This window comes from Protopterus annectens, chromosome 6.part0, assembly GCF_019279795.1.
Source record: "Protopterus annectens isolate FY-2018-M chromosome 6.part0, PAN1.0, whole genome shotgun sequence".
NCBI classification, from domain to species: Eukaryota; Metazoa; Chordata; order Ceratodontiformes; family Protopteridae; genus Protopterus; species Protopterus annectens.
Genome location: NC_056737.1, coordinates 1,127,806,309 through 1,127,818,664, shown reverse-complemented (window position 1 = coordinate 1,127,818,664; position 12,356 = coordinate 1,127,806,309). Strand labels below are relative to the sequence as shown.

Genomic DNA, 12,356 nt, shown 5'->3' with positions numbered 1-12,356 from the left:
TGATGGTGCCCAAATTCAGCATGTCACTTCACATGTTACCTCTTTCAAGTTTCCTGGTGACACTAGAGTTAGAAGATGCTTATCACATCCATATTCATCCAGGCTTCAGAAGTTTGATTTTTGTGTCTGGGTCACATTCAAAACTCTGCCTTACGCTTTTCACTATCCAGTGCACCAAGACTGTTTACAAAGTGTCTAGCTCCAGTTACAGCTCATTGCAGGTTAGAGGGTGTCCACATTTTTCCATATTTTGAGTACTTTTTCAAGATGCCAAGAAGCTCTTTCTTGTGAGTGATCTCATATAAAAACTGGGATTCTAAGAGAACATTCAAATGTTTGTCTCTACTCCCTCGCACAGGATGCTGTTCCTGGAAAGTCAACTAGATTAGTCAGTTCAAAGAGCTTTTCTTCCACAGGAAAAAGATCTTTATCTAGATCTATTTCTAAGGTTTTCCACTCAGACTTCAGTCACTGCAAGGGAATACCTCAGGATTTGGGGTCTCATGGCATCTATGATTCTCATGACAACTCTGGCAATGAGAATGATATATTGATATCTGAAATCTCTTTGGGCCCAGCATCAGCACCCTTTGTATTTTCAGAGCCCAGTGCTGGGATTTGCCAGACTTGCGATCTTTTGGTGGAGACAATAGATGTCCTTAAATTTGTCTCCCCTTCTCCCTTCCTGCTCCAGAAAAGTCAGGTAATCTCAGATGCTTTGTACTTTGCTTGAGGAGCAGTTTCAGGAGGGATAAAAGTGCATGTGGGATATCAAGGACAGATGCAAGCCCATAAATGTCAAGGAGATGGTTGCCTTGATCAAGGCACTCAACTCTCTGAACAGTCTTTGGTTCCCAGGACTTCTTCAGGTGGTTACAGACAATACCACAGTCATGTGGTGCATCAGCAAGCAAAGGGGAACTAGGTGATACCCCATTTGCAGACTAGCTGTGTTAGCTTGGAATATAGGTTTACATTACAGTCTCATTCTACAGTCATCCTACATTCTGTCGAAGAAAAATTGTGAGACACACAAGCTGAGTAGGACCAGGGCAGATAATCATGAATGGAAACTAGATCGGGGGGCCTTTCAGATCTTTGGAACAGTTCATTTCATGTAAAGGTAAGAAGGAATAACCAGTGTCAAAAACAGACTATTAAAAGTGGTTGTCTAAGGGTATTACTTTTTCGTAGACTCACCATAACAAATCTGTACCAGGCAGGATCAAGACTCTCCTCTACCAGGACCTTGGCTTCATCTATGGCTTTTTGGAAAGGTTTGAATTCTAGAAGTATTACAGAAGCTGCTGTTTGGTCCTCTGTTCATGCTTATACAAAGCACTATAAGCTTTGTTCCTTCTCTAGGTCTAAATCGAGCTTTGCTAGGACCATTGTCCAGAGACTTTTGGACCCTTCTCCTTCCACCTCCCAAATATAGTTAGCTGTGGTAGTCAACTCGTATAGCCAAGGCTACTCCAGCAGTGATCAGTATGAAGAACACAGTACAGTGGTGCAAGTTAAATTTACCATAACAGTTGATATTTTGAATGATCACTGCTGCAGTAGCTGCTCCCCTCCCTCTTATCCCTCCTGTTTTTTTTTTTTGCTTGTTTTTTTATGGAAGGGTGTGGAAGTTTTTTTTTTTTTTTTCTCTTCCCAACATTGTCTTTTCAGGCCTCAACCTCCCTCTTTCTGCTGGCAAGAAGTCTCTGAAGAGCTGTTTGGGTGTGTGGAATGTGCCCTGAAGCTTTAGAAAGATGGCCAGCTGTTGTATCCTTAACAGGATATAACCCATATAGCTAAGGTTACTGCAGCAGTGATCATTCTAACATGTACTGTTAGTGTAAGTTAACTTTTACACACCTGTACTTTCCTAGCATCCAGAAAGGCGAGTATCTTTTGAGGCCCAGTTTAGTCTTCTCTAGATTAAACAACTTTCAATAGATCACAAAATTCATAATGCTTATTTTAAAGACTACATACTCTTCCTATTCCCATAAGCTGTTATGGTTGGCAGTAGATTAAAAGGATGTATTCCCTTGCACAGAAGAATATTCTGGTGAACATTCTGAATTTTGTGGTCTTTAGAAAGTTGTTTAACCTTATCCATTAGGATATTTCTGGGGACTATTTTAGCCTAACATCTAGAGGGTTTTCCTCATACATAGGGCAAGCAGGAATCTTTAGCATCCTCTTTCTGCACATCCTTCAGAAAAGTTGCTACAGTAAGAATTCCTTACAGCGCTGAAGTACATGCTTTTTGACATTCTAAGATGTTTCTCTGTGTGACTATTGCTGTACGTCTGCACTTTTTGGTTTCACAATGTTTTTTACTTTCATAGCTTTTCAGAAGCCAGACATCCAAAATAAGTGATAGCTTGAAGTGGGGCCTTGTGCTTGTTTTTTGTTCAACTGTCAGTAGCTTTTGATCCAATGGGATCATTTATTACCTAAAATACGTTGATGCGCTCAGTCTTTTTATTGCCTTTTATAACACCCAGCACCTGTGCTTACTTTGATTCTCAGTATTTCTTGCTGGTCGTTTGGCTTGCATGCTCATCTCACTGATTCAGAGGCATTTCTTTGGCTCCGTGGTATCGGTTCTTCACCTCACTAGTAGTTACAGGCAGGAAATACTCATATTTCTGTTTAACTAGATGCAAATTTATATATAAAATTCTGTTCTTTTTGCCAGTTCAAACATAAGTTCTACAAAGTTTATTGAACACAACTAGCTTTCTTGAAGCTTTGCCCTCTGTTGCGCAGGCTACTCTGTGTACCTTATGGTGTTTGCTGTCAGTGACACTTGCATGATGCTTTTTATCCATTGCTTTTATACAATGATTTTTTTTTTTTTTTTTTACTTTGTTTTACATGTCCTTTTTTCAGCTCTCAACTTTTTGTACTAATTAACTTCTGTCCCCTAGTTAGCGATTTGCATGACTTGCCAAATTCACTTCCTTTGGTTCTGTTCGTCTGCTGTACAACATAAGTGGTATAGGACATTGCACCCTTGTAAAGAGCGAAGGGTGAATAAATGTCCGATTTTTTTTTTTTTTTTTCCTAAGTGTACTACAGTTCTCAAATTTCTTTAATTGCTAGTTTGTCTCTCTTCTCCTCAAGGGGTGTAGAAGAGTTTGTCTTAACTCATCTCCTTCTGTGTCAGGCAAGAGTATAAATACTGCAGCTTTTCAGGTTTATTCTCTAATCCAGGCATAGTGAACAAGTCAGATTTCTGGATCCAGAACATCAGTTTTCTGTTAAATTTGTTTGATGTGAGAGAATTCTTTGTTACGACTGGATCACTTTTCCACTTTGAATTCTATAAACTTAATCCCAAACACCTAAACTGTTGAAAGCTTATGTATTCCATGCGGTACTTGAAGGTAGGTAAACATCAAGTACGTGTATGTGTTCAAACCTATGGCACGTCTTTAGAGTGAAAGAAATGAATACCACGTGGCATAGCTTCATAAAGCTTGGTGTAGCTATCTTAGTGTTTAAAACTGGAATATTCTGTATATCACCATCTCTTCCCTTGATGTGAATGAAAGCAGTATTTCAGACTGGGGGAAAAAAGGATGGATAAATGGAAGATGTTTGAGTGTAGTTCTAGTGAGATATGAAATACCTGGTACTGTGAGATTAGGAAACTGATTCACCACTTGTCACACAAGCCTTTTCCTAATCTTACCACATCTGAGACTTAGGTATCACATTTCTAACTCCCCTTATTCCACCTTTTTTTTGTACATGTGTGTACAAGTTAAGTAATTTGTGTAATATAAATATATTTTCCTTGTTCAGGTCTATTGCCTTGAAAAACTGGCACATGTGCATACCAGAACAGTCTGTGTAGGACCTCTGTGCCTATAGATATTCGATATCAGCACAAGGCCAGCCGTGTAGGAGAGGAGATGACGTGACAGTTAAGGGAAAATGGCCTGAACGTTGCAGCTTCACTGTTGAGTAAACCCAGATATTAGTATATTGCTGCAGTGCTCTCAAAGTTCTCTTGTTTTGAAGTGTTCCTCTCACAATTACCGGTTTGATTTTTTTTTTGCATATTTTTTCCTTGTGAATGTAGTTAGATGCAGTGTGACTTACAAGTATTTATTTATGTATTTATTTTTAACAGCATCCGATGAAAGTGAAGATGATGAATCCGAGGAAGACAACGATCTTAACTGACTGACACTTGCTCGAGTGTCTCAGCACTTCAGCAGTTTGTTTACAGCAGAGTGCAGTTGTCACAAGTAAAAGAATAGGTCTGCTGTAAAATGCACACAAATTCGTTTTTCCTTAAAATTTGCTCTTTAACCATTTAGGAAAAAACTGCAACTTGTGTAGAAAAAGCAGTTATGTATATAATGCTTCACCCAAATTTAGGGGGGTCATTTATTTGTATGTTTTAATGATTATTTTACCATTGTACATCTTCGCTGTTTATTGCATACTTATCAGTGTATTTGGAGATATTGCCTGCTTTGAGATAGTGCTGCTGAGAAGAAAAGGTGCTAGTGCTGTAGATATTCTGGGTAGCACATATAAGTGAATCATGAGTTGGTGCTTGTATGACCCCCTTATTTTCATGCTGCAGAAGTTGTCTAGTTTTACACCAAGAAACATTTTCAAAAGTACTTGTCTGTATTTAGTGACTGCATTTTCTTCCCTGCACCACAAAGGTTTGTGGTTAATTGATTAATCACCTTTTTCTAATATATTTGCAAAACTGACTTGTAATATCCCTCTACAAAAGTCTCTTCTTGTATGTGATTCTCCATAACAGTTGCATGATTTAGGTGCTTTTGGTCCTCCTCGTATCCAGACCTTCAAGCTTACACCCTATTAGACATGGCCCTTTCATTCCCTTGCATGAGGGATTTCACACAGTGCTAGGATATGAGCTGCCTGGAGGAGTCTGTCATTCAAATTGCCATGAGAGTGTTTTATGTCCTCGCTTTGCATTCCAGCAGCGAGAGCATCTGCAATGGCCTAATATCCTGTGTGGGAATGTGTGATCTGCTTCAGTGCACGAGGCCCAAGATGCCCTCCCCATGCAAGTGTACACTTTCACTTACTTGTATTGAAGGCTACTATCAGGTGATGGGTTGGTAAATTCTAACACTTGCTCCAGGCTGCTCATTTACATCACAGCATGTTCTCGGAAGGGTTGAGGCGGTATGTGGCTCTTGACAGATCAGACCTTCAGCTGCAAATCAAACCTGGGGTCACTTGGGTTGTAATCAAGACTTGATATCTCTATGCCACCAGAGCTGGCAGTCACTTTTATGTGAACAGCTTGTGTCTAGGCTATTGATCAGATAAGTGTGACTCGTAAGTTGCCCTTTGTAATAATTGTACTTTTGTAGTGCCTGCTTAGGATTGCATTTAGCATTTCCACCTACATAAAGTGCATAGGTGTGTCTTAATTATTTTTTCATATTTATTTTTACATTTGTTAACCGGGTTAGTCGGACTGGGCCCAGAGAGCCCTTTTTCAGTGGAGACTTGAGGGGAAAAGCTCCAGGAAAATAATAAGTAAAAAAAAAAAAAAGGGGGGGGGGACTAGCAATTCAAGTTGTAAGATACTTAACAGTACAAGAACAGAGAGAAATGTACAGCAAGAATATTTACAAGGCAGAAGTACAGTATTTTGAGAATGCAGTAGCAATATGTTTGAGATATTTGGTTAGCATTAAGTTGTATACAAGGAAATATAGCAATGCCTTAAAATTAAAAATATTTTCTAATATGTAATGTACAATTTCAGAGTAACGTCATGACATACTACATCAAAGATGCATTTAATAGCGTAGGTATTAACTGCAGAGAGAGTAATATGTGACGACAGTTTAGATGGGAAATAACCAGTCAGATATGTTAATCAAGAGAAGAAAATTTCATTAGGTTATTTCCTGACAAGTACAGATCCATGCATGTTGGAAATTAATTTTTATTTGCTAAATATTCCAGTTATTGTTTTTATAGATATGCCATCTAATAAACATGAAGGTTGTCTGCTCTAGAGCCCCCTTAATTAAATGGTTAGTAGCAAAATACACCCTCTAACGTTGTTACAGTTGTCACACCTAACCTTGTAGTCTTATCTAGGGAGGTGTCTTAAGTTCCTTGCTGTGTGATATCAATGTATGGATTCTTAGCTGCTAGAGTAAATGTTGTACTTCATTAAATCTAGTAGCTCTACATGGAAAATAGATTCATCATTGACCTCTGTTCAGAAAATCCTTAGGCCTACACTGGACAAGTGAGCTAAGCTAGCCTGATTACTGATCAAGCACCAGAATACAAGTCGATGCCTAGTTGGAACTCAAAAGATCATCTTTTAGAAGCAAGCTGTTCATGGAAGGGATAGTGTACCATGCGCAGGCTGTGACCAGTGGTTAGTTGACAGGATAGTTTGGTTTAGGGTATGCAGTGCTACTCCATCCTCTAGTTCTAAGTTGGGATTCCTTTGGTCTTCATTTGCCAGCTGTTTGACTCTGAACAATTGACTTGGCCAGACTGTACTCTTGGGTTGATCCTGTGGTTTACCTGGTTAACAATTAAAATTCAGACAATTTAAGTCTCCAAGGAGCACGCTGATGCAATGTATGTATGTAACTGGCTTGTTCAGAATAATTACGTTATATTTTACCACATAACCTTCATTTAAAATGCTTTTGTCAGCATTCTTAAGACTTGTAAATCACTTGAACTTATTTATTGTGTTTCATTTACTAACTGGAGTAGAACATTGATCACAGTAACCATTCCCAAGTTCAGCTTGGGGGGGGGGGGTACAGTAAGGCAGAAGTTAAGCATAGTGGGTAAATACAGGATTGTAATGTAGCTCCTATCAGTACTTCATGGATGAGGATGTTTGGGTCTGCATTACCCACAGTTAATCTAGCCACTTCATCTGTAGTAGCTGACCGTTTAAAATGTTCAGTTGTCTTTAAATTATTTTGTAAATACCAGTGTTCCTTTTCAACCATGTAAACAGTGTTGTCTTAGTATCTTGTATGTTCCTATGAGATGGCAATTCTGATATTTCTGTGGGCATATCAGCATAGTACAGCTGTGATACCATGGTTTGTAAACCCACCCCATCATACTTGGGGTAAAAAAGTAATGGAGGATAAATTTATCACAATGTTTTCTGTATACTTTAAATCTTTTATTTACGTCTCTGACAAGTCTGAGACTAGTCATTTTTTTTCTTTTTGTTGGAAAGATAGTTTGCATTTGTGCATTTTATAGGATTTTGTCAGATTGTGGAATAGATCATTTGATCACTTTCTGCATGAAGTCTCCACTTCGGTCTAATTATGTGCATGGCATTAAGTATAAAAAAAAAAAAAACTGCATCAGCAAATGAGAATACAGACCATTTTGCTTTCCTGGGATCCTTGAACCATTTCCAAATTTTTCTAGTGGGTGTATATGAATTTGTTAAAGCGAATAATCTTTCTTTGGATTTTGCACTGTTTTCTGCATATTAGTTGTTGGTAGTTACCAACCCTTGTTTAATAAGCCGTTTGGGTAAGAGAAAATAATTGATGTATCCAACCACTTGGTGAAAGCAAGAGGATATAGGGAAGCTCATTTTTGACATTATCTGAAGTCCACTGCACATGTTCTTTGGGGATCAGATTGCTTTTCCAGTGAAGACGTTTACTGAATTGGTATCTGCTTTGCTGATGTACTGCAAGAGAAGGATGACACTGTCATATTGCTGCCATCACTGATAAGTGATAACATGTCACTACTACTTTAGGTTTTCTTTCCCCCTCTGCCGTGTATGCCTTGGGGTATGAATGAGCCAAAACCATGAGTTGTAGCCAGATTCCATAGTATATTATGCTTGTGCAGGAATTTAAGTTCAGAGCCCACAAAGTGTAGTAAAGGATAGTCCATTTCTTATTAACCATAAAAGAAAAATCTAGCCAAGCTAGACTTTTTACTGTGATTCCTTGAAACCTCTTGCATTAGAGGTAACATGGGATATATGCCAATGACCCGTTAAGGACATCAGGTGTTTCAGCTCTGTGGCAGTTCTGAATGTCCATGACTTTTTTTTCCTTTATATATCTGTAATGGACAAATTCAGGCCAATAAAGCCAAACCCCACTAGCTGTGGACATGCATGTTTAAGCCTTCTTATGGCCTTGTCAGCACAGCATAAGTGGAATGTTTGACTAACATTTGGAAACACAGGGTTGTCGTACCCAACTGGAATATTTTGCAGTCCCCCTAATTGTTATGGACATCAGTTAGATACGACAAATGTTAGCCGGACATTCCACCTATGCTCTGCTAACAAGGCCATAAGAAGGCTGAAACATGCATGTCCACAGCTAGTGGGGTTTGGCTTTATTGGCTTGAATTTGTCCATTACAGACATAAAAAGGAAAAAAAGTCATGGACATTCAGAACTGCCACAGAGCTGAAACACCTGATGATCAGAGATCATTTGCATATATCCCATGTTACCTCTAATGCAAGAGGTTTCAAGGAATCACACAGTGAAAAGTCTAGCTTGGCTAGATTTTTCTTTTAGTTTTTACTGATTTTGTTTTTTCTGTGTGACCTTTGGTACTCGTAATTTCTTATTATTCCCAGATACTAGGCATTGCAGAATGTCCTGTTTTTAGTCCTCCCATTACTGTTGTCTTATTTGAGGTGGTTGCCAGTCTAATGCTAAATATTTGCTCTTGGTAGGAGTAAGAGCTGGACTGGACCCCCCCCCCCCACACACACACACACACACAATGTTATGTTACTTCAAGTTGAGTTTTGTTTTGTTTATGCTGTATGTGTTCCCCTCATGTAAATGGTATTCTGAGTATAGTGTGAACATTAATGCATGTACCATCAGGCTTGAGCTACCCTCATTTTTAACCTGCTGGTCTACCTCACTGTGTTTTATATCAGAATATATGGAAAAAGTGGGCCAGCAGTTAGCACTCATCTTTTATGTTGCCCCTTCCCCCGAACAAAAAGTTTGTTAAAGCTTGAAGTCAAACCCAGTCACTTGCTGAGACAGAAAACTTCCTTTCAAACCATTTAGCAATTGTCTTCTAGGTTGTAGCGTTGTCATCCATCTGTGTCTTGACATTTCTCATGCTAATTCTTCCTGCCTTTACAAGGATTTAGGATTGTTATTCCTTGGGATTTTAATTAGTATTAGGGAGTCTTCATTTTGATTCCTTCCTCTTTGCTGTGATGTGACATCTTGCTTAGCAGGGGATTGTTGTCTTTAGTAGCTGGGTTTTGACCACTGTGACTGAAAATTGGAGGGAGTGGAACTATACTCCACCACCCCACCTGCATTGGAGGCTACTGTCTGGTGAGAGGTCCTCCCTGTGGATTCTTGAGTGTAATAACTTTTCCATAGGGTACTGCTCTCTTGTGTTGAAGCCACACAGGGTTGTCATAATGGCCTCATGTTAAGGCTCTTGCCTTTTTGTGTTTGTAGCTATGTGCTTCTCCTGCTAGTTACCATTGCTGTGAGGGCATAGATGGCCCAGAAGGTCTTGAATTGGAAGCCTTGGTATGGATTATGGATGCAATTTAGAGCTCAAGTTCAGATCCATTTGCGTTCGACAATATGCAGTCACATTCTTCACTGTGTTGTGGCATACTTATGATGCGTATGTATAGCTGTTGTGAAATTGTGGCTGTATATTTTAAACACATTTTGGATAGTCCCTAATTTTTCAGGACCCTGAATTAGTGGGTAGTCCCTGTTAAACACTAGAGTGGGCATTTTCTTTCAGAACTGTTCTTATGCCTGTCAGTGAATGCTTTCTCATGGGTAGGAGTTTTGAGTAATGAGCCCCTCCCTCCACAGTGTCTGATTTTTGACCAGTTGAAACTGATGGCTGGTCTGACTGATTTGACAGTCTAGCTTCTTTCAGTGTCCCATTGTTTGTGTGGTATCCCCTGTGTAATGTGGCATCTTAATATGTAAGAGGGCACAAGACCATTCATTCCCTTTGCATTGAATAGCTCCCTTCCCGGTGCCTTGGTGTGGCATCGAGCCAGATTTCAGTATCTCCATGTGAACGCAAATGTGTGTTTTTTTCAGTACTACTACTTTGGTCCTTATCTGGAATTGTGGCTTCCAGTGCCTTGCTGGACTCTGTGTAAGAGGGTGTCATTTCAGGAGAGAACCCTTCCAGTACCAAAGGAGATCACTGTATTTTTTTTTTCCTGAAGATGAGGTTTTATGTGGTCATGCTCCCCTTAATTTGTGGCCTGGGATGATCCATGCACATTTTTCATTAGTGTTATTGATGAAGGAAAAATGATACTTGAATCCACACATCAAAAGGTACCAAGAGTTAAGTTTCTGTCATGATGTTGGCGAAGGATGTCCCCATTGTTTGGTTAACAGCAGGCTCCACAGTATGTCCTGACCCATGACCTGCTTCTGTTGAACCTTCTCCCGTGCTGGCTAGAGCCGTGGTTGGATTTGGAGCTGTTAGCTTTCCATTTGGACTTGCCATTAGAACAGTATCAGTTTTGGTAACAGTGCCCTCTACCACCCTAGCTGGTCAGTTATGGATGTCTTTAAAGCTTTGGATGCCTGTGTGCTTTGTCTTCAGGTTTTACCAGAAGGATCCCAGATGAGTATTTTGTGTAATGTTCTTTATTGATGGGCAGGACTGAGGCACAGCCTCAACAGTTCCCTTGAGAATTCTGCTTCTCTGGTTTACTTTGGAGAACGTCCTCATTTTCCGCAGGCCTGGAAGTCCATTGGCATTGAAATTCATCTTTATATCTCCTTCTTGAGTCTAGGAATTTCAGTTGCTCGGATGAGGCAATGTCCTTTAAGGCCATTTTAAGGTCAGGTGTTCCTACCTTACTTTGCTTCTACTACATTTTAGTAAATTATTGTGAACCAGTCCATTTTTTCCCTGTTAATGGTGATAAACTGGTGATAGGCGCAGATATTTCATTCCCTGGAGATGCACTTCCAACTCAAATGCACCGTGAAGCAGTTGCACTGGATATCTGTGCCAGAATGTGAGTATGAAAGAGCTTATTTGCCAACTATCCGCTTAGTCGATTGACAGCTGTTTTCTCTGTCATTGGTTGCCAGTACCAACTGACTTTTGTTGTACTTTGCTGCCATACAAGAATAGATTCCTCCAGTTTTGGCTTTTGGATGACTTCTATGCATTGGCATCATGACTGTCTGTAGTGCTCCAGTCCTGCAGTCATTATTCCTTTGACAGTGACTGAGTTTGGCCTCTGCACTCCAGAGCCAACTTTTAAATTCTGTTCTGATGAATTCTCTTGCCTGTTTACACCCTGATGGCTTAACAGATTGGGATTTTATCCAACTGTAGGACCCATGAATGAGGGTTCTTTAATGTTTGGTATGTCAGACGCATTCAAGAGAAGCAATTTCCCATGTGTGTTTGTCCTGTCACCCAGCCCTAACTTTTGCTGTTGGACATCCTTGCAAGTCAAGTAACTATGTACTAGTAAATTGCTTGCTAGCAATGGGTGTGCCACATCTTAATTGTTAATTTGCAGAATGATGGTTGCCAGTGATTAGGGGGTGAACTGGTGAATGTAGGCAGAAACAACGCATTATGGAACATTTTGTTTTCACTGACACAGCTGTCCTTAATTGTGGAGACATGAAAAAAGATAACAGATTCTTATAGGCTGACAGGATTAATCCAATAATAGAACCGTTAATAAGGGTAGTGTTGTACAGCAACTGATAACAGTAAGAATGTAGCTCTTGTATATCCTCCTCATCCAGCAGACTAATAGAGTAGCTTGATTCATCAGAAATGATTCCTAGGGCTGTACAGTAATAGTATTTTTGCACACTGTGTGTAAGACTAATGTATGTGTAGAAACACCTTGCTGGATTGGTGGGTGCAGGTACATACTTTCTAAAATGTGTTTGATTTGTTTTTTATACTGAACTAGTACAGGTGTTTGTAAAACAGAGGGCATGAAGTCTGGACATTGTTTTCAAATTTATTCTGAAGCCTAACTGCTTGAAAGCATATCCCACCATCTTTAGCCATCAGAATCGTATAAAATACCAGAAGCACATCGTTTAACTTTTTACACTTTTGGGGGGTGGTTTGGTATTACATAATTTTAAATCCTTGGGTTGACAGCATATAAATTAACTCCCTTGGGGAAAGTGACTGTCAAATTTGAAAGTGAAGCAGTCATCCATGAAAGGGGGGGCAACCACTACTGCAGTGCTTAAAATCAGAGCACCGCTGATAAAGAAGGAGCAGTTTCCTTTTAAATAAAAGGAAAATTGCCTAAGACCCTCTTGCTATGCCTTTGGGTCACACAGGATCCATAGTTGA

General features: G+C 39.6%; 1 protein-coding gene across 2 annotated transcripts in view; it reads left to right on the top strand.

Annotated features, from left to right (window-relative positions):
* MARCHF7 (membrane associated ring-CH-type finger 7) overlaps positions 1-6,801 on the top strand; it is a 919,282-nt gene extending 912,481 nt beyond the window's left edge. For both annotated transcript variants that reach the window (XM_044074748.1, XM_044074747.1), the window contains one exon: positions 4,139-6,801. In XM_044074748.1, coding sequence (XP_043930683.1) covers positions 4,139-4,191 — 53 coding nt within the window. In that variant the 3' untranslated portion in view covers positions 4,192-6,801. The remainder of the gene's footprint in view (positions 1-4,138) is intronic.
* Positions 6,802-12,356: the final 5,555 nt, after the last annotated feature.